Raw genomic sequence first — 23,724 nt, forward strand, 5'->3', positions numbered from 1 at the left:
AATACCAATATAATTATTTGCATCTCATTTTTTTCTCCCAACTTTGAGTAATATCCACAATCGTGACAGCTTGTGACAAGGGATTCTACTGAAAAGGTTTGTGTGCTATTGTGTACATTCTCAATGCACTGTCTACCTTGGGTGGCTCTCTAAACATCTGGTCAAGACATATAAATTCCAGATTGGGCAGTAGTTCTATGAACTGGGAGAAGGATTCAAGCTTGATGGCATGACAGCGGACCAGAGTGAGATCCACCAGGCGGCTCCATCTGGACTGATCTGAGGACGCAAATAGGCGGAGCTGTTTTTTTTTTTGTTTTTTTCCCTCCTTTTTTATTTTAGATTTTTGACACCAGCAGCTGGTCAGTGTGTGTTTACCTGTGATCCAGTGGTGAGGGTTATGCAAATGAGGGCAGTTGTAGATCAGGAGGTACTTGATATTGGTGAACACCTCATTGACCACCTTTATGCCAATATCGGTGATGATGCCCGGGTTCTCGATGACGTCAGCTAGGCCATACTTCACCAGCTCTGAATGGCTCATTTTACCTACACACATACACACAGTAAAAATCTAAATCATCATGACTTTTTTCTTGAATTTTTACATTGACCATATAGAAATTCATCACAACCAGGCTGAAAGCTGGGAGTTCTTTTATTTAACTTTTCGCCTCTTTTTGCTATATAGGTACATGCTAATGTCTGCATAAGTTCTTTCCTTTCTTGATATCCCGATAGCCAGTGCATTTATGCCCCTTAATTTTATTGTTAAATAGTGAAAGCTTTACTGCAAAACGGCTAAAGAACTCTTTGCTACCTGATGTGCACAACTCTTGACTCTATTCAAATCTTCAAATTCAGACTCAACACTCACCTGATGCCTCCTTGCCAAAACTGACACTGTACCATCTTTGACTTTTCTATTGTATGTCAATTTTATCCATAGTTGTTGTAGCTCTATATTGACTTTACCCACTCTTCTCCATTGTAAAGTGTCCCTTTGGAGTTTTAAGAAAGGCACTTATAAATAACATGTATTTTTTATGAAAATTATTATTCTCCTCCCGCTTGGACCACTGCCTCTCCCTGTCCACTGGCATAAGCCTTTCATTCCTCCCGCATCTGAAACTGGTTTCAGAAAGCTGCTGTGAGGGCTATAAAAAATAAAAAAATCTTAGATCTCGATCCTTTATGGCAGAAGACTGATTTTATGATTCTACAAAACCTCCTCATTTCAATCCCAAACCTTTCTTTCTTACTCATAACCCCCATCTGTATTGCTGTTAAAGGCAAAGAGTATGCATGATTTAATTGTCAATGAGCGCGACTGCACTCGAGAGCAGGAACTAACATTGTAGCAGGAATTCATCCACGTATCCCAGGTGAAGTGTCTCAAACTGAGGGAACTCTAGTTCAGCCATCTTGAGCGCTGAGAAGACGCCGTCTTTTGTCAGCGACGGCTGAATACGCAGCTCATGTAGCCTGTTTGAATGAAAAATGTATACATATTTACTTATAACACATAATAATAGCTTCAATTTGTAAAAAAAAGACTTTTCAGCCGTTAAAGGTAGCCAAGGAATGAGAACAAACTACGTTAAAATACTCAGAGCAAGATATAATTTGTATCATTTGAAATTAAGACCCCCAATTCCCCCAAAAAATAAAAAATGTGTAAAATGTAAATAAAAAGAAATGCTGATATTTGCAAATATAGAACATAAAGAATATAAATAGAACATAAACAAACATCAAATGCTGAAACACTTTTACCATTTCATGATTAATTTCATTCCCATCTTGAAAAGTTGCAAAAAGGGCAACAAAAAGGCTGGAAAAAGTATATGGCACAAATCAAATAAAGACTTGGAGGAGCATTTGACAAAGTAACAAGGTGCACTGGTAACAGGTCAGTAACATGACTGGGTATTAAAGGAACATTTCAGAGCATCTTAGATGTAAAGATGGGCAGAGGTTCAACAACCTGTGACAAAGTGCGTCTTAAAACTGTGGAACAACTCCAGAAAAAATGTTCCTTTGCATAAAAAGGTGATGAGTTTGAAGATCCCACTATTTACAGTATGGATTACTTTTAAAATGACAGAGTCAACGAGATATAAAGTTATATATACATATATGGGGATGGACGATAGGCTAACAGCTTTTTTTTTTTTTTCATGCAATCTACCCACAGTACCTTTACTGGAGTCTATTATGTCACACAGTCTCCTATGTTTATTTTTAAAAGCAGGGTTCTGCCATCAACCAGTAGGTCGAGATCAATGTGTTGGGCACCCCTAAGCTAGAGATCAGAGAATCCGTCAGAATCTCTTTGTGTAAGGGACAAGGTCAAATTTGGATGGCCATGATCATCAGGCCCTTCAGCGGCACTGCTTTAAAAAAAAGGGAAGTGTGCATGGAGATTTTCGAGGGGCGTTAAAACTAAAATACACATTGGGCCAAATTTAAAAATCTGGTACAGGTCAAGGGCCGGACTGGCTCGATGCTTACTGAAAACTTCCAGAAATGACCTTGTTTGACATATTATGGCTCAATCTGCAACCTTCCCCAGAGAAAATCCAAATAAAACATTTTATGACAGGCAAACAGCAATCCCTTGAAAGAAAAATCAAACATCCAGTTGTAGCAAGAGAGGGAAAAAAAAAGAGGCCACATTAAAAAGCATGAAAATGCGTTTTAGGTCAGTTTGCTGCTCTGTGATGCTCACTGGTCTGAGCTAGTCACTAGTCCAGCCACGCGGTCTCTACACAAAGAACACAAAACTTTCCCCTTACAACTGCAGATGCATACTCTGCATCCGGCATGCCTCAAAATCCCCTATTCTCAAAAAAGTATAAAGACAGTTGTTGAAAGAAGAGGGGACACTACCATCAAATTCAAAATGAGCTAATATTTCCCATGGAATGGTTAAAATGCCATGTATTCGACATCTGATATGTTCTTTTATGGTCCACTGGGAATGGGATTTGTGAGATTCAGTTTTTTTAATACATTTTCCAAACTGCCTGTTTGGAAAATGCCACACGGCAACTGAACAGCGCATTTTTCCTTGCAAAATGAATGTCATGTCTGAGTACCTGCGAGCAGCAGTGATGACCAGGTAGCCAAGGTCCACTTCCAGGGCATTTTTACAGGCTCCGAACACGACAGTGTGCAGGTTCCGGAATCCTCCTGCAAGGAAAACAACAACCTTAGTTGCTGAACTCACAAGTAGTCCAGTCTACAGCAGATGTCTGAAATAGTGGGTACCGTATGTATGGGAAAATAATTAAAGTGGAATGCTAAAGATTAGGAAGGAAGCAGGATGAAAATTGGAAATTAAAAATCAAGCACAAAAAGCAAAGGATGTTCTAGAAAGACTTTCAAATCCTGCATCCGCATGGTCCAAATGCCACGAGCTGTTGTCTCTCACCTGACCTCCAGCTGTCCTCCACAACATGCTGGATCAGCCCCCCAAGGAAGGGGACGCGCACCAGCTCCAGCTGCTCCAGGTTGCGGGCCGACGCCAGGCCCGTGACCAGGGGTACATACTTGAGCGAGTTTGTGGGCCCGGCACAGTTCCGCATGACGAAGGTTCGCAGGCTCACGCACAGAAAGTCTTTGAAGGGCTGCGGCCTGGTGAGACGGACCCACTTCAGGTAGAGGTGGCGCAGCATGGACACGCACGGGATCTCTGGGACGTTGACACCTGTGGCAAACGGCAAAATATGACGCCATGAACATATGACAAGAGCATGAGCATATGTACATGAGCACATGTATGTATGTGAATAAATATGAGCATATACATACACACATATACCACCAATTGTGCAAGTCCTCCCACTTAAAAAGATGAGAGGCCTGTAATTTTCATCATAGCTTCAACAACAAGAGGCAGAATGAGGGAAAAAAAATTCAGAAAATAACATTTTTAAAGAATTTATTTGCAAATCATGGTGTGGTGGAAAATAAGTATTTGGTCAATAACAAACGTTCATCTCAATACTTTGTTATACACTCTTTTTTGGCAATGACAGAGGTCAAATGTTTTCTGCAAGTCTTCACAAGGTTTTCACACACTGTTGCTGGTATTTTGGCCTATTCCTCCATGCAGATCTCCTCTAGAGCAGTGATGTTTTAGGGCTGTTGCTGGGCAACAAAAACTTTCAACTTCCTCCAAAGATTTTCTATGGGGTTGAAATCTGGAGACTGACTAGGCCACTCCAGGACCTTGAAATGCTTCTTATGAAGGCACTCCTTTGTTGCTCGGGTGGTGTGTTTGGGATTATTGTCAGGCAGAAAGACTCAACCGGGGTACATATTCAATGCCCATGCTGATGGAAGGAGGCTTACGCTCAGAATCTCATGATACATGGCCCCGTTCATTCTTTCCTTTACACCATCTGTGCTAAACTCAGGGCCGCGGGCCAAGTTTGGTCCCCAGTGTGATTACAATTAGCCCACGAGATCATTTTAACATTATCGTTATTAATGGCCCATCGATATGAAGCACTGATGACACAATACTACAGATCCCATAATGAAATGCTTCAGCTGCCTCGCTCCGCTTTTCCCACGTCAATCAAGTCTAGCTTCTGTTGATGTAAGTTATTGCGAAGATAGTCCCTCACAACCCCGAAGAGAAAAGTTGATTCTGAAAACAGAGAATATAATGGACATTAAATTGACACACGGGACAATGACTGGAAAACTGAAAACGTATGTCAAAGTGTAACCGACATGAAACTACCCCGAAAAAAATTATTGGACTTACAATCCATGGAGCACCGGCTATGTGTAGTGGAAAAGTGGACGACTGGGAAGGATGCGAGTGAAGATGCAGGAGGAACTGTACTGGCATATCACTGCATCATCCACCAGGAAGCACTTTGTGGCAAAGTCCTGAAGATGGATCATGTAATGAATACTGTAACGAACACCGTAAACTTAATCCGAGCTAGAGGATTAAATCACCGTCAGTTTCGGTCTTTTATGCAGGAGATAGATTCAGAGTTTTCCGGCATTCCTTATCATACAGAGGTGCGTTGGCTACGTCGTGGAAAAGTTCTTAACAGAGTTTTTGAGCTCAGAAACAAAATCTGTCAGTTCATGGACAGTAAAGGAAAAGACTCAACCATTTTGAGGGATGAAAAGTGGAAGTGCGAGTTGGCATTTCTGGCTGACATAAGAGCTCATCTTAACGCCTTAAATCTGCAGCTCCAGGGATGTGACCACATGATCACTGACATGTATGACGCAGAGAAGGCATTTCAAGTGAAGCTGCTTTTGTTGGAGACACAAATGCAACAGTGCAACTTGCCTAACTTTCCCTGTTGGCAAGTAATGTTGAACCAAGTCAGTACAACGGTGTTCCCAAAAATGCACTTTGCCGATAAACTAAACGCACTATGTGCTGAGTTCGCACATGACTTTGAAGAACAAAAAAAAAAAAAGAGTTTTGAGTTTGCTTTGCAACCCATTTGCCATCAATGTGGAAACTGCACCTGTGCAGATTCAGATGGAACTGATTGAGCTGCAATGTATTGGGACACTGAAGGCAAAGTACAACACTGGGGGGCCCGCAGAGTTATTTCAATCCATCCCTGCAGCAATGCCCCAGCTCCGTCTACATGCTGCTCGAGCCTTGTGCATGTTTGGTGGCACATATCTGTGAGAAAAGCTCTTCTCAGTGATAAAAATTAACAAAACAGCACACAGGAGTCGTCTCGCTGATGAGAACCTGCAGTCCATCCTGAGAATCTCAACAACACAGGACCTCACACCAAACATGATCCAACTTGTTTCCAAAAAAAAGATGCCAGGTGTCCAGCTGCGATCAGATATTTATACACACATGCACGCACACGCAAATATATATCTATATACACACACACACACACACACACACACACACGTATATATACATATACTTATATGTATATATATATGTGTATATATACATACATATACTTACGGTACATATATATGTGTGTGTATGTGTGTATAAATATCTATACATATATACATACATTGTACTTATACACTGTTATAGCTGCACAGGGTTGACCAACATCATATTGAATCCTATGAATTACGAATGGGATGTCAATTAAGTTCATATGCGAGTGGCAGAATACTTTTGGCCTTATAGTTTATATACAAACACATACATATGATTAATACTTAATTACGCCCTTAGGGGAAACAGGTGTACACACATACACACACACACACACGAACACACATATATATGCATGTACAGTATATATACATACATACATATATGAATGCCATGCTGGGCATGCTAGGCAAATGATGGCGATGATTAAATATAACTTTTATATAGATAAAGGTTTATCTTTATATCAAAAAAAGGTGCTGTCAAGAAAATGTACAAAATAGCCCTAATTAGTTTTTTGAGTTATCACATGTACCATTGCTGACATTTGAGCAGCATTCAAATCATTCATTCATTATTTATACTGCTTATCCTGCTCTCAGAGTCACCTATTCCAGGTGTCACTGAGCGAGAGGCTCGGTTCACCCCGGACCAGTCAGAGATCCCTTAACTACAGCCAGAAGGATGGCTGAATTGTTTGAAATAGCTGGCTATATAAAACAGCAGTCTGAACGTCACAGACAACAATCTAATACAAGATATGCAAGATATGCAAGTAACTCCAGAAATAATTGAAAATAATTGATGGCAGCACAGTGGTTGGCGCTTCGGCCTCACATCTTCTTCTTCTTCTATCGGCTTTTCCCGTCAGGGGTCGCCACAGCGAGTCAACTTTCTCCATCTAACCCTGTTCTCTGTATCTTCCTCTCTCACACCAACTACCTCAAGACCTCCTGCCTGGGAGCTCCAATTCCAGCATCCGTCGACCAATATATTCACGATCCCTTCTCTGTACATGACCGAACCATCTCAGTCTGGCTTCTCTGACCTTCTCTCCAAAACATCGAACATGTGCCGTCCCTCTGATAAACTCATTCCTGATCCTCTCCATCCGTGTCACTCCCAAAGAGAACCTCAACATCTTCATCTCTGCAACCTCTAGTTCTGCCTGCTGTCTTTTGGTCATTGTAACAGTTTCTAGTCCATACATCATCGCTGGTCTCACCACTGTCTTGTACACCTTTCCTTTTATTCTGGCTGAAAGTCGTCTATCACATAGTACCCCTGACACTTTTCTCCACCCATTCCAACCTGCTAGGACTCGTCTCTTCACCTCTTTTCCGCACTCTCCGTTGCTCTGGACTGTTGACCCTAAGTACCTGAACTCCTCCAGCTTCTTGATCTCCACTCCCTGTAGCCTCACCGTTCCACCCGAGTTCCCCTCATTCACACACATATATTCTGTCTTGCTGTGACTAACTGCTGTCTGCTCTCACTACAGATCACAATGTCATCCGCAAACATCATGGTCCATGGGGATTCCTGTCTAACCTCATCTGTCAGCCTGTCCATCACCATTGCGAACAAGAAGGGGCTCAGAGCTGATCCCTGATGGAGTCCCACCTCTACCTTGAACTTCTCTGTTACCCCTACAGCACACCGTACCAGTGTCTCACAGCTAGCATACATGTCCTGCACCAGTCTAACATACTTCTCTGCCACTCCAGACTTCCTCATACAATACCAGAGCTCCTCTCTTGGCACCCTGTCATATGCCTTTTCTAGGTCTACAAAACACAATGCAGCTCCCTCTGGCCTTCTCTGTACTTTTCTATTAGCATTCTCAATGCAAATACTGCATCTGTAGTACTCTTTCTAGGCATAAAGCCATACTGCTGTTCACAAATGCTGACTTCTGCTCTCAGTCTAGTTTCCACGACTCTTTCCCATAACTTCATTGTATGGCTCATCAACTTTATCCCTCTATAGTTGCCACAATTCTGCACATCCCCTTTATTCTTAAAAATAGACACCATCACACTTTGTCTCCATTCTTCAGGCATCTTCTCACTCTCTAAGATCCTGTTGAATAATCTAGTCAGAAAATCTACCGCTGCCTCTCCTAGACACTTCCACACCTCCACAGGTATATCATCAGGACCAACTGCCTTTCCACTCTTCATCCTCTTCAATGCCTTCCTCACTTCACTTTTACTAATTTTTGCAACTTTGTGGTCTACAATAGTCACCTCTTCTACCTTTTGCCTCTCTTTCATTTTCCACATTCATAAGCTCTTCAAAGTACTCTTTCCATCTTCCCGTCACTCTTCTAGCATCTGTCAATACATTCCCCTCTCTATCCTTAATCATTCGGACCTGTTGTACATCCTTTCCATCTTTATCTCTCTGTTTCGCCAACCTGTATAGATCATTCTCACCCTCCTTACTATCCAACCGAGCATACAAATCATCATAAGCCCTTTGTATTGCCTTTGCTACCTCTATCTTTACCTTTCGCTGCATCTCCCTGAACTCCTGTCTGTTCTCTTCAGTCCTCTCAGTATCCCACTTCTTCTTCGCCAACCTCTTTCTCTGTATACACTCCTGCACTTCCTCATTCCACCACCAAGTCTCCTTATCTACTGTCCTTCCAGATGACACACCAAGTACTCTTCTACCCCTCTCCCTGATAACACTAGCTGTAGTTGTCCAATCATCTGGAAGGTCTCCCTGACCACCCAGACCCTTTCTCAACTCCTCCCTGAAAACCATGCAACATTCCTCACTTTCCAGCTTCCACCATTTTGTCCTCTGCTCTGCTTTAGTCCTCTTCATCTTCCTTGTCACCAGAGTCATCCTACAAACCACCATCCTATGCTGTCTGGCTACACTCTCACCTACAACTACTTTGCAGTCACCGATCTCTTTCAGGTTACCTCGTCTATACAAGATGTAGTCTACCTGCGTGCTCCTACCTCCGCTCTTATAAGTTACCCTATGTTCCCGTTTTTTCTGGAAAAAGGTATGCACTACAGCCATTTCCATCCTTTTTGTAAAATCTACCACCATCTGTCCCTCTGCATTCCTATCCTGGATACCAAATCTGCCCATCACTTCTTCATCCCCTCTATTGCCTTCACCAACATGTCCATTGAAGTCTGCATAAATTATCACTCTCTCATATTCTGCATCACTTCATCTAACTCATTCCAGAATTTCTTCTTCTCTTCAGATTCCCATCCCACCTGTGGGGCATAGCCACTAACAACATTGAGCATCATACCTTCAATTTCCAGTTTCAGACTCATAAGTCTATCTGACATTCTTTTCACCTCTAGGACATTCCTTCCTCCTTCAAGATAACTCCTACTCCATTTCTCTTCTTGTCAGTACCATAATAGTACAACTTAAAGCCTGCTCCTAAGCTTCTAGCCTTACTACCGTTCTACCTGGTCTCCTGGACACAGAGTATATCCACCTTCCTTCTCTGCATCATGTCGACCAACTCTCTACCTTTTCCTGTCATAGTCCAAATACTCAAAGTCCCTACTCTCAGTCCCTGACTCTTTCCTTTCCTCCTCTCTCTGCTTCCGAACATGTACTCCTCCTCTTCTTCTTGTTCTTGTTCTTCGACCCACAGTAGCCCAATTTCCATTAGTACCCTGTAGGTCATCTGTACCAATGGCGGTCGTTGTTAACCCGGTCCGCGACCAATCCGGTATGGTATAGTTTTGGTTGACTCGCATGTTTGTTTTTGGCAAAAGTTTTATGCCGTATGCCCTTCCTGACGCAACCCTCTGCATTTATCCGGGCTTGGGACCGGCACAGGGAGACACTGCTCCGTGCCCCCCCCAAGGCAGGCTTGGAGAGACATAGGCCAGTGTCGCCCTGTGGCTGCATTGCGCTTCGGTCTCACACAGCAGGTTAACTGGGAAAAATTGCCCCGAATAAGTGAGTGAGTGGTTATATATATTCCGACGGGCATTGTACCCCAAGGCTCTGTCTGGGGCCACTGCTCTTCATCATCTACCTTCTACCCCCCCTACATATTTTCTGTAAATTCAACATTCACTTCTTCTGCTTCGCAGATGACAACTCACTCTACCTTTCCAGCAAACCAAACTAAACACACTCACCCACCTCCTGCTTATCTGAAATCAAATCCTGGTTCATCTCTAACTCCCTTAACCTTCTCCATGTTGGTACAAAATCTAGACAATTTTGGTCACTCCGGAATAGAGTATAAAAAGAACTCAGTGTCTCAAATGTAAGTGTGAGATATCAGAACACAGCAAGCGGTTTAAAACGTTTTTAGTGCATGGATACAAAAAGGACAGGGGACGATGATCCCCACATTTATTTCTGCTAGGAAGTTACACGGACCTCCTTTGCACGAACACTAGAAGTGGGAGAGTTCCCCTCACCCACTAGATGCAGCGTCTGGATCTTCGCAGTTATGGGGATGGTCAGTTTGTTCTCGGCCGGGATGGGAAAGGCCCCGTTGCGGTTGCGAAACTTCCCCAAGATGTGAACCTGAGGCATGTAGTTCCATATGGCTTCAACCAACTCCAGGTGGGACGTCTCCACACCCTGAAAAAGCAAACGCATGATCACATGGAGTTGGAGTTGAATACGTCACAACAATCTCAATATAATATATACAAATATATATATTTAAATATATAATACATATTTTTGTTTAAACCTAAAACTGTGACAAATCACAAGCTTTCATCTTATTGGATAAACCAGAGGTCGGCAACCCTTGGCTGTGGAAAATAAAAAAATGTGAATTTAATTTAAATTGATTTTATTTTAGTTTGTTATTTTTTGTGTAATTCTAAATTTGAAGATTATGATGACAATGTAACATTAAAATAAAAACCTGTTTGATTTTTAAGGCTCTCAAAGTCCTGACATGTGGGCACTATTGGCTTTTCCTTAGCAAATATATATTTAACATTGTTCAGTGAAATGGTAGTTGTTTTTTTTTTTTTTATTTTATTCTGGTTGATAGTTCACTGCTTCGCTCAAGTACAAGTGGTAAGAAAATTAGGGCACAGGGAATTGGACAGCATTTTCCGTTAGCTGAAAGTGGATAAAGATCATAACTAAAATTTCATTTTAGTCATCCAAATGACTGAGTGTTTAAGGTTGCGGACCTCTTGGAAAAACAGACGTACAACTACCGTCATTTCCAGACTATTGAGCGCAACTGCCGAACCGGCTGAAACAAATAAATAGATATATGTGTACCTATGTATGCCACACTTTTCTATGAGCCTTAGGTGTCTACATTGTAACATGAGATATCTACACAGAAAGATACGCAAAAATATATTTTTTTACTTTTAATTAAATACATACCAGTAACATCCACATATATGTACTGAAAATGCTTTTTTCCAATTAACACAGCTGATGAAAAAGATTAATAAATAACACAAGGAAAAGTCCATCCATCCGTCCATTTTCTATCCCCACTTTGTCCTACTCCAACTAATCACTATCTTTGCCTTCCACCTGCTCACTAAGCAAATAAAGTTGTCTTCTTCAGGGTCGGAATTGAACAGTCTCAAAACTTCACTGTAATTTCAGTAGCCTGATGTGAGGAGGCTAAATGTTTTGGTGGCATGAAGCTTGTTAGCCCAAAAATTCCATAATTAGCTGCATCTTGGTTTAAGCCGCAGTGTTCAAAGTATGTGAAAAAAGGAGCGGCTTATAGTCCGGTAATTCCAGTATAATTGTTTGGGACACCTATTTTATTTGTGGAAAAATGGCACCTGTCCACTCCTGAGGCGATCTCAGCACAGACGGCTGGGGTGGGAGGAATGATGAACGAATGAAAAAGATTTATTTCGCTTTGCTGTTTTTACCAAAAAAGAGATTTAATTCTTCATTAAGAAAAAGTTATAAACTCAAGGATTTATTTATGCCTTTCCTATTCTATCCGCTGAAAAAAACAAACAAATTATAATAGGAAAAAACTGCATAATTCAATGATAATCCTTAACTGATAATAACATTTTAACGCTTTATTTTTAGTATGAAGACCTATACAACTTCAACACATCTGAGCAAATCCCATAAATTGACCCCCATCACTGAAGCACATTCATATTTAATTACTGAATTTTCTTCTTGCTTTGCATTTCTGAAACATACAAAAAACTTCTTCTACGATGATTTCCTTCTCTTTACATCACATTACAGTCATTTGGCAGATGCTTTTAACCAAAGCAACTTACAGTGGAGATGGTGGGGATTGAACCCATGCATGCACTCTACCACTGAGCTACATACGACACTTTTCTTAATTTACGCTGAAAACAGACTTGGATGCTACTGTTAACCACTCTAAACAGTATTACCAATGTCTTTAGGTACATGATATTGGGAAAACTTTAACATTGAGGAACATATGAAAATGTGACTCATGGGTTCAAAATACAAAGCCTTATTAATAATCCCAACAGCTCTTTTCTGAGGTTTAATTATATAATGAATATTAGTTTTGTATTTGGCACTGCACAATACAATGTGTTCAACTATGATTCAGCAAATCCTTCCCAAATTTTCCTGTGATGAAGTCTGTATGTGACTTTCAACAAAGTTTTTGATTAAAAAAAAGGAAACCTTTTGAGTTGAACTCAATCTGTTATTTTTTTTTTATTTCACCATTTGATGTAATACTGTCAAACACCATAAACGTTGTGTTATATCGCATTTAATGATAACTTATTTGAATCATTGAATCTACAGTTTGTAATACTGTGAAAAACAAGAAAGAATCATCTGCAAACATAAGACGCGCCCGGTCATGAGTTCATACTGACCAGCAGACTGGGGCAGGCCTGCAGCGCCTCCAGGACGCCAGGGATACTGAAGGCCTCATAGCCCCGGACTCGCCGCCTCTCCAGGTACCGGGGGTGGAGCCCATAGAGCTGCTCCAGGTCAGGCATTTTCTTCAGAAGGAGCAGGAAGCTGCTGTCCGTAAAACCTTGACAAACAAGAACCAAAATCGAATCCTTTCCTAAATTGACTGATCAACATGAACAAATTTCTAAATCTGTTGGGCTGATGATAATATAATCGACCAAAAGATTTTCCTTCAATTATGTGACAATGAACGAAAATGTAGCAAGGAAAAAAAAACACTGAAAAAAATTTTGCGGCTGCAAAGTTCACTACTTACTGTTGTTTTTCCTATCTTTGTAACACACACACACACACACACACACACACACACACACACACACACACACACACACACACACACACACACACACACACACACACAAGCATTTTAGTCAGGGAAAACACATAGTTGATGGTAAAAGTTGATATATATATATGTTCTTCTTTCGGCTTTTCTCTTCAGGGGTTGTCACAGCGAGTCAACTTTCTCCATCTAACCCTATTCTCTGTATCCTCCTCTCTCACACCAAATACCTTCATATCCTCTCTCACTGTGTCCATAAATCTTCTCTTTGGTGTTCCTCAAGACCTCCTGCCTGGGAGCTCCAATGCCAGCATCCGTCGACCAATGTATTCACTATCCTTCCTTTGAACATGACCAAACCATCTCAATCTGGCTTCTCTGACCTTCTAACATGTGCTGAACATCTGACAGACTCATTCCTGATCCTGTACATCCTCATCACTCCCAAAGAGATTCTCAACATCTTCATCTCTGTGACCTCTAGCTCTGCCTCCTGTCTTTTGGTCATTGTAACTGTTTCTAGGCCATACAGCATCGCTGATCTCACCACTTGTACACCTTGCCTTTTGGCAGATAGTCTTCTATCGCATAGTACCCCTGACACTTTTCTCCACCCATTCCAACCGCATAGTACCCCTGACACTTTTCTCCACCCATTCCAACCTGCTTGGACCCGTCTCTTCACCTCTTTTCCACACTCTCCTTGATCTCCACTCGCTGTAGGATCACTGTTCCACCTGAGTTCCTCTCATACAACACATATATTCTGTCTTGCTGCGACAAACTTTCATTCCTCTCCTTTCCAGCTCACCATCACACTTCATCTCCATTCTTCAGGCATCTTCTCACTCTCTAAGATCCTGTTGAATAATCTAGTCAGAAACTCTACCGCTGCCTCTCCGAGACGCTTCCACACCTCCACAGGTATATCATCAGGACCAACTGCCTTTCCACTCTTCGTCCTCTTCAATGCCTTCTTTACTTCACTTTTACTTATTTGTGCTACTTTGTCGTCTACAATAGTCACCTCTTCTACACTGGCCTTTCTTTCATTTTCCACATTCATAAGCTCTTCAAAGTACTCTTTCCATCTTCCCATCACTCTTCTAGCATCTGTCAATACATTTCCCTCTCTATCCTTAATCACCCAGACCTGCTGTACATCCTTCCCATCTTTATCTCTCTGTTTCGCCAACCTATATAGATCATTCTCTCCCTCCTTACTGTCCAACCAAGCATACAAGTCATCGTACGTCCTTTGTTTAGCATTTGCTACCCCTATATTTATCTTATGTTGTATCTCCCTGTTTTCTTCAGTCCTCTCAGTATCCCATTTCTTCTTTGCTAACCGCTTTCTCTGTATATACTCCTGCACTTCCTCATTCCACCACCACTAGCTGTAGTTGTCCAATCATCTGGAAGGTCTCCCTGACCACCCAGCGCCTTTCTCAACTCCTTCCTGAAAACAATACACCACTCCTCTCCTTTCAGCTTCCACCACTTTGTCCTATGCTCTGCCATTTTCCTCTTGATCTTCCTTCTCACCAGAGTAATCCTACAAACCACCATCCCATGCTGTCTGGCTACATTCTCACTTAAAACTAATTTGCAGTCACTAATCTCTTACAGGTTACCTTGTCTATACAAGATGTAGTCTACCTGCCTCCTCTCTTATAAGTTGCCCTATGTTCCTATTTTTTCTGGAAAAAAAGTGTTGACTACAGCCATTGCCATCCTTTTTGCAAAATCTACCACCATCTGTCCCTCTGCGTTCCTATCCCGTATAGCAAATCTACCCATCACTTCTTCATCCCCTTTATTGCCTTCACCAACACCATTGAAGTCTGCACCAATTACCACTCTCTCACTTCTGGGGATATTCTCTATCACTTCATCTAACTGATTCCAGAACTTCATCTTCTTTACAAATTCACATCCCACCTGCGGGACATAGCCACTAACAACATTGAGCATCACACCTTCAATTTCCAGTTTCAGACTCATAAGTCTATCTGACATTCTTTTCACCTCGAGGACGTTCCTTACGAACTCCTCCTTCAAGATAACTCCTACTCCATTTCTCTTCTTGTCAGTGCCATGATAGTACAACTTGTGACCTGCTCCTAAGCTTCTAGCCTTATTACCTTTCAACCTGGTCTCCTGGACACACAGTATATCCACCTTCCTTCTCCGTATCATGTCAACCAACTCTCTACCTTTTCCTGTCATAGTCCCAATATTCAAAGTCCCTACTCTCAGTCCCAGACTCTTTCCTTTCCTCTTCTCTCTCTGCTTTCGAACACGCCTTCCTTCTCTCCTTCTTTGACTTACAATAGCCGTTTCCATTGGTTCCCCGTAGGTCATCAGAACCAATGGTGGTCGTTGATAACCCGGTCCTCAACCGATCTGGTTTGATCTGGTTATAATGCTCGATTTGCATGAGGAAACTGGAAAGCTACGCAAACATGTAAACCCCACACAGAAACACCTGCTGTCAGAATCTAACCAGGGACCTTCTTGTTCTGTCGTGGAAGTGCTAGCTAATGTGCAATTATGCAGTTCTGCTAAAAATGTTGATGTTTAAATACAAACAACATGTTGGGGTGAAACGGGAAAAGAAGACATCAGACCATGCAAAATGCAAAATATAATACATAATAATGTAAAATATCATTATAATATATCTGTTATAATTTCACCAATACATTGTTTTTGTTGTTATTACTGTTGTTGTTGTCACTGTTGCTGCTGTTGCTGCTGTTGCACTACCTGTGACTGACTGGTGACTGGTGAATCCCATCCAATGACTACTTTGGTCCTTTGAATATCTCCTTTGGATATGATTACCGGTAATTCCTTACAATATTATGGAGGCGTCTTGCCTTTGCAAATGCCCTTGCACTTTTCTTCCCATTTTCAGTTCAGCATAATTTATAATTTGCAACATTTTCTGATTTATGACTCTGACACCAAAGTAATAACGTAATAAATGATTAATTCAACAAAAGGGTGCATCTCTGCTTATGGCCACTAGTCAATTGGGTGACCTCTCCGAAGCCTGCTTTTTAGAACAGTTCTGTCCTGATTCCAGGCATCGAGCAGAGAATTTCCACCAGGCCGACTGGGTCAGTGGACCTAAGACCTGCGGTTCCACCCTCTGGCAGGTTTCTAATTTCACTTTTGATTAAGCTCTTTTTAATTTCTTGTTACTTTTGAGGTGACTGAATTTATTTATACAACCTGGATATCCTTGCTTCATATTTAGGGTATCTTCTAGATAAATTTAAGAAATTTTTGTGACTAATTCTATTCCTTTTCTTTTATTATGCATTTGTTCTCATTTTCAGAAAAGACGTCAGACCATGCAATATGACGTATATGCAGTACTACTACGACTACTTATGGTATATATATGGTCAAAGTATGTATGTATGTGTATATATATATATACACATAAATACATACATACTTTGACCATATATATATATATATATATATATATATATATATATATATATATATATATATATATATATATATATATATATATATATATATATATATATATACTGAGCCTCATGTTGTTTATTCCAAAGTGAAGACTGGGAGTCTTCGGAGGTGTTGCAGTTATCAGATGCTGAAGTTGCACGATGATTTTAATCTTCAGTTCAAATTAAAAACAAATGAAATTTCAGGTAGTCCTCAGCAAAAAATAAAAAATAAAACTATGTAAGCTCCTCTTTTCTTTTCAGCTCCGCAATAGATGTGGGTTGTCCTTCTGACTCGTTCTTGATCCTATGCATCCTCAACACCCCCAAAGTGTACCTTGGCATCTTCATCTCTGCTGCCTCCAGCTCTGCTTCCTGTCTTTTCACATTGCTGGTCCATTTCTACATATTTTTCTTTCATTCTTGTTGGGACTCTTACCACACCTGACCTTCCTCCACCTATTTCACATTTATCATCTCTACTCCCTGTAGTTTCACCACGCCACCTGGTTGTCTCTCATTCACACACACATGTATTTGGTCTAAGCTAACCTGAGTTCCTTCACAGACAAAGAAAACTAAAAATAATCCACTTTCAATCACATGACACACCCTTGTTGGTAATGGGTGACAAGCGGACACACGGCTCTTACCTGACGGCATGTACTCCCACCAGCGACCGGCACACAAATCCACAACCTTGATCACCCTCAGGTATAGAGTCACAGCTTCTCGGAGCTTCCTGGACAGACACTCCATACACATAATGTCCTTCATGGGAAGGTACCTTAGGAGCAAAAGTTCAAAAGCTTAATCCAAGAGACATAGCCTGTCTATGTTATTCGAAGCACTGCTTCAGTATGATGAAATAGTGGATATATGACCATTCTTTATGAAATTCTATCAATTTATGAACATAGCCTTTCAGCTGAACCCCATTAAGGAAATCAGTTATTCTCAACAACCTTCTCCCCCCACTCCTGCTTTGCATAAAGATCAGATTTCATTTTTTTATTGATTGTTCTTGAGACAGATCTACTTTTTAATGTTTTTATGAATTAACTAAATCCTGTCCAAGCATGAATGATTCAGCAGGTTCAGTCAGGAAAGCACAGTAGTTCCTGCTAAAAGTGCTTTGTCTGATATTCATACATCATTATTTCATAACACGGTGAGCACACCTCACAACAAGAACAAAGGTGTGTTTTGAAGTGCTGAGGTGTGTTTTGGATTCACTTCAGCTGTAGGCTCATGTTTCCAATTAGGCTATGTGAAGGTGATCATCAGAATATAACCAAAGCTGAGACCTTGTGATGGAATTTTTGTAATAAATATACAGCCTGTGACTTTTTGCACCCCGTATGCAAACTGACTTAATCAAAAACCATTCATGAGATGTAATGTAGAAACGCCTTACTAGAACAGCAGATACCTGAATATGTGACAGAGCACTTCATGGGAGAGCTCATTGATGTAATCTTTGGGCTCGCCAGGACACAGGATTGCTTCGCCACCACCACCGCTGCCACCGCTGCTGCCACTACCCCCTGTGGTCTGGAGTTTAGAGGACTTCCTTCTTGGACCTAAAGCGTCCATGTTGCCGGCGACACACTCTCCCTTCTGCAGCAAGGGGGGGCTAGGTCTCCCACATCACTCTAAGTCCTGGACGGCACAGGAGGGAGGATGGTGAGACCAAAATAAAGTGTCAGACGCGTCAGGAACGTTCCTCCCGCTGAGCCTTGGAAGGCAGACACTCCCAAAAGACGAATTTTAAACATAGCCTAAGAATTATTAAAAAAAAAAAAAATGTATTTACTTGCCATAGGAAAACATAATTACACTGAATAAAACTAATAACCCTTTTGAAAAAAACAATTTGTTAGCCCATGCTAGCATATCTTCTTCTTTTCCTTTTGGCTTGTGCCTTCAGGGGTCACTAAAGCGATTCAACCTCCTCCATCTAGCCCTGTTCTCTGTATCCTCGCTTCTCACAAACGCTAACTTCATGTCCTCTCCCACCACATCCATAGATCTTCTCTTTGGTCTTCATTTACCTCCTACCTGGCAGTTCCAGCCCCAGCATTCTTTGACCAATATGTTCACAAACCCTCCTCTGTCCATGACCAAAACTCAGTCTGGCTTGTCTGTCTACTCAGATAACCACCATTCCTCTTCTATGCATGTCCAAACCATCTCAGTCTGTCCTGCTTGACTTTATCTCCAAAAGATCTAACATGAGCTGTCCCTCTGATGGGCTCATTACTGATCATATCCATTCTTGTCACCCCCAAAAAGAACCTCAATACCTTTACCTCTGCTACTTCAAGTTTTTTTTCTTCAAAGCCACTGTCTCCAAACCATACAGCATTGCTGCTGCCTCACTGTTGTACTTGTCCCTCTAATTCAAACACACATATTCTGTCTTGCTGCAACTAACCTTTACTCCTCTCCTTTCAAGAGCATACCTCCACCTCTCTAAATTTTCCTTTACCTGTTCCCTGCTCTTACTACATGGGCTTACTACATCACAATGTCATCTGCAAACATCGTGGGCCATGGAGATTCCTGTCTAACCTCATCTATAATCACCAATGTTAACAAGAAGGGGCTCAGAGCTGAGCAACGATTGACGTGCAGTCAGTAGAGGCAGGGGTGGCCGGGCCTCACCTGTCATCAAGAAAAAAATCCAAATTGAAAAAATAAATTAAATGGTTACATTTATTCAGTGATTTGTACTATAAAGTTATTTTCCACTTCTTCCTCATTTTTAGTTTGTTTTTTTTTCCCAAAAATCGCAGAAAAAAAATTCACATTTACTGTTCAAATATGAAGAAGAGATGTGCGGCGACGCAGCGACGCAGCAACCAGCTGAGCCCACTATGGATTGCGCAAAGATTCTGGTAACTGTGCTGCCATGCTATGCACTGAGACGATATTGCTGTTTCTATGGATGTCACAAATAAAAAAACACTTTTAATAGATGAACTAAATTTCCAGAGTTTAGCTGATGTGTCTTATGTTTTTTCGTAAACAACGGTAACGTGTTTCTCGTAATCATAAAAGGACTGCGAAGAGACAATAAGTGAGGCATGCAATGACGGTGCCTCATGGTAGGGGGCACCGCTGATCCCAGGGATCAGCCACAGAATAATAGAATTACCAAAAGCAAGCTACAATAAACAGTTAGAAAGTCAAGTGCAGCCATCCAGCTATTTTTTGCCAACCTTATTGGGCTGTATAGCTCCCGAACGGTGAGGGATGAATATAAATCAGGTGTGGGCAAACTTTTTGGCTCAGGGGCCACATTGACTTTTAAAATTTGACAAATGGGCCGGGTCAGCACAAGATACGATACATATTAAAAAAAAAATGCATTTGTTAAAAGCACATATTGGACTTGTCTGACGTTTGTCTAACATTTGCTGTAACGTTTACTTGCATTTCATGCGCAAAGCGTTATTTCCCTTGTAGCTTCACGTCCAGCTCATTCATGTGCCAGTATGTCCACAGTAAAGGCTGAATCACAAAGCCAATCTGTGTCATTCAGCTCAGGAAAATTCTCAAGTGTTCTGAAGTAGCTCCAGAAATTAAATAATCTCCTGTTTGAGCTCCCACATTCATTGACCCAATCATTCAATCATTCACATCAAGTATGAATTCTGTACCAATCTTTGCCGGGCCGGATTAAAAAGACCAACGGGCCAGATGCGACCTGCGGGCCATAGTTTGCCCATCCCTGATGTCAATGTTCTAGGCAGCTTCTAAACTATTTGGCCCAGAAGGATCTCATTCAAACTGTTCCTGAGGCAACAAAGTTGCTCTGGCCGGTGGTCACCGTTAAGGCTATGACAGCATCGGTGCAGCAGTCATTTTCAGCACCAAAAAGACTCAAAACAGGACCCATCAAGGACGACTTTCTTCACTGGCAGTGATTTCCATTGAGACAGAGAGACATTTAAAACTGAAGAAAGATAAGGAAGACTTCTACAAGCAGGTTATCGATGCTTTTCTTCAGAAGGAGTGGCACATGGACTTCATTTATAAGTAAAAGTAAGAGATAATAAGTTTTTTTTACATGTACTTTTCTTCTATGCTACAGTTCGTATATGTAAAGAATGCTGATATGATATTTTAAACAAAATACGTCAACTGCTGCCAATAAAATGGTGAATAACCTACTCTGTATGGTTCATATATTTGTAAATCTGACATCTGTGATGAAGTCCGTGCCTCACCAGCCATGAACCTCACCGCACGTCACTGAGATTGACTGATTTATAATAATTTGGCTTCTGATATTCAGCTGAGTCATTACAGTCCATATGTTGGTAAGAATCAACCAAGCTTACTCAAATAGTTACCTAATAAAGGTTGATAAACTATGCAAAAAGTCCAAAGAAAAGCATGTGAGCATCAGCAATAAAATATAATAATAAAATAAAATAAAGAAAGAAATGGCAACCAAAATTTGGAAAAGGACTTGAAACTCTTTCCGCCCCATTCAATTAAAAAAGGACCTATTTGAGGGTGAGAATTTTACCAAACAAGACTAATACTGAACACTGCAGAACGCTTTAACACACGACACTGTATGTCAGACACACACACACACAAGTGCCCACACACACACACACACACACACACACACACACACACACACACACACACACACACACACACACACACACACACACACACACACACACACACACACACACACACACACACACACACACACACCACTTGATAAGAATCAGTTGCTGACACAACAGGTCAAATCCAGGCTGCATGCATTGATCCTCACCGGTGGACAGAGGGTCAGGCTTGACCACAAAAAGGACACTGCGACTCGAAAGCCCACAGGAAATTACATCAGAATCACGTAGTGAGCACGGCGTGCAAACAGGGATTTTTCTATACATATTCTGGAAAAAAAAAATTCTGATGAGTTCCTTATGATACTTAAGCGTTGACAATTCTACTGACTGTGCAAATGGAATCCACATTGGTTTGATTATAGTATACACAATACCTCCCAGTGGCATATTCAAAAATATTTCCTTTCAAGTCCAAGGCTAGATCCATTCTATAGTGAAGGTTCAGAGAGATGCAGATGAATAACGGCTGAGCACAAAGACAAGGACTTAAGATCTGTCAGTGAGTCTTCATTGGAGGCGGGAGAAATACCTAGAAGACACTAGATGACTGGGAATTAAAGGGATAAGAGATTCGAGATGCATTACATTGTTTCACCAGGCTGAGAACCCAGCAATGTATAAGAGCAAAGAAAATTTACGTGAGGTAAAAAATGCAGCAGTCTGCTCTTGGGTGTTCCCTTCAGTAGTTGGAACAGCAAATCATCTGTTTCTGTCTCCCCCTATCCTCTGCATCCTCTTTCACTACACCCCTTAAATCCTTCCTTCAAGCATAGAGCACTCAGCCAGAGCACTGTATCCACCTGCTTCAAGAACATAACCACCGTCCCCCTCCCCAAGAGGAGCCCACCCACCTGCCTGAATGATTACAGGCCAGTAGCACTCACTACGATAATCATGAAGTGCTTTGAGAGAGTGTTCCTGGCCCACAGTCTGAACGACATCCCTGAAACCCTTGACCCCCTGCAATTTGCATACCAGACCAACAGGTCCACCTCAGACACCATAGCTGCCACCTTCCACAACTCCCTTTCCCACCTAGAAAACAGAGACTACTTCATCAGGACCTCACCTTCACATTCAACACCGTCATACCCCATAAACTGGCTCCTGGACTTCCTGACTGGCAGACTCCAGTCTGTCAGGATAAGTAACAGGACCCCAGCATCATCATGAACAAAGGCACTCCTCAGGGATGTGCCCTCAGCGCCATCCTCTACAGCCTGTTCACAAACAACTGTCTTGCCTCCAACAAGGACATCATCATCCTGAAGTTCGCAGACCATACTGCAGTGATAGAACGCATCATCGGCGGAGACGAAACAGCCATATGGGTGACAGCTACCTGTCAATCAATTGTCCAAATACATTTGACAAATCTGAGAATGAGAGAGTGGATAAAGAAAACACTGTTAACGTATTGCCTCATATGCATCTCAAATCTTTTGAGGTGTTATACAGTCATTGCTGTCATTGTTTAAACACTTACTTATTCAACCGTGTATTGTTTCATGAGGAAATCTGGTTGTTAGATTGAGTAGGTTGTCTAAAGGTCCCTGACAAAGTGACAACAAAGTTTCAGGACCAGGTTTCGACATGAAGAATTTCAGAACGTAAACTTGAACACAGCTGGGCTTTTGGACAAATGAGGATGCAAGAAAATAGACCAAACGTCTGGGGGCAAATAAGACCTAAAAATATTAACTGCTTGACATTTTAGTGCCATTTTAAATGACATTTTAGTGACACAGTATGCAAGTCATTGGACACACCTACAGACCTGCTTAACGAAACTGAGCTCGAAAACATTAACGTCATGGTGCTCAGCGTTTGCCGGCGACAAGCGTGTTTGTCTTTAAGGGGCAGTAATAAAAAGTAAACAAAACGGAGTTCACGCAGGCAAAGAGGAGCCTCGCTATTTGACTCCTCTCATGGCGACAATTTCAACGTTATGGTTCCGTCAAGTGAAATTCGGTCTTTGTCAAAAGCGACCTACCAGCTAGCATAGCCGTGGCTAACATGGTAGACACAGACAAAACACGTCAAAAACCGGCGCGACAAACACGCCGTGATGCTTTAGACCGCTGCCGTGACCTGCCTGCGTGTTTCTCTCGGTTGCGCTGAGGTGTAGCTCCTCATCCATCCTGGGTGTCTGACGGATGCGTATTACTGGTCGGATAAACACAACTAAACTGTCCATGCTACTTCTGCAAACATTTCCGTCTTGCTTCTTCTGTGGATGTAAAAGGGTAGTCACCACTCCCGGCGAGACTCATTACCGCCACCGACCGATCATCTATTTTCTCTTTAGTTCTGAAATGCCCAGAACTGTCGATTTCACACTTTTCAGTAAAAAAAAAGCCTGAAAAAATTTTGAAGCCTCCGACCTTTATAATCATTTATAAAGAACGTAAAATTGGGGGAACATTTTTGCATTCGGTTTTTGTGAATAAA

The 23,724-nt window shown here is 41.6% G+C and overlaps 1 protein-coding gene across 5 annotated transcripts in view; it reads right to left on the reverse strand.

The window, feature by feature from the left end:
• fbxo38 (F-box protein 38) overlaps positions 1-23,492 on the reverse strand; it is a 45,197-nt gene extending 21,705 nt beyond the window's left edge. For 3 of the 5 annotated variants that reach the window (XM_086178619.1, XM_086178617.1, XM_086178622.1), the window contains exons 1-9: positions 23,369-23,492; positions 18,048-18,277; positions 17,269-17,402; positions 12,742-12,905; positions 10,330-10,495; positions 3,437-3,712; positions 3,102-3,195; positions 1,355-1,485; positions 137-549 (exon numbers count right to left, since the gene is read on the reverse strand). In XM_086178619.1, coding sequence (XP_086034745.1) covers positions 137-549; positions 1,355-1,485; positions 3,102-3,195; positions 3,437-3,712; positions 10,330-10,495; positions 12,742-12,905; positions 17,269-17,402; positions 18,048-18,211 — 1,542 coding nt within the window. In that variant the 5' untranslated portion in view covers positions 18,212-18,277; positions 23,369-23,492. Of the gene's footprint in view, positions 1-136; positions 550-1,354; positions 1,486-3,101; positions 3,196-3,436; positions 3,713-10,329; positions 10,496-12,741; positions 12,906-17,268; positions 17,403-18,047; positions 18,632-23,368 lie in introns of those variants that run through there. The other 2 variants (XM_086178620.1, XM_086178618.1) reach the window with 2 other exon arrangements.
• Between the last annotated feature and the right edge of the window lie 232 nt (positions 23,493-23,724).

The sequence above is a fragment of the Fistularia commersonii genome, chromosome 31 (genome assembly GCF_037954325.1).
Source record: "Fistularia commersonii isolate RoL2024-O1a breed Wild chromosome 31, RoL_Fcom_v1.0, whole genome shotgun sequence".
NCBI lineage: Eukaryota > Metazoa > Chordata > Actinopteri > Syngnathiformes > Fistulariidae > Fistularia > Fistularia commersonii.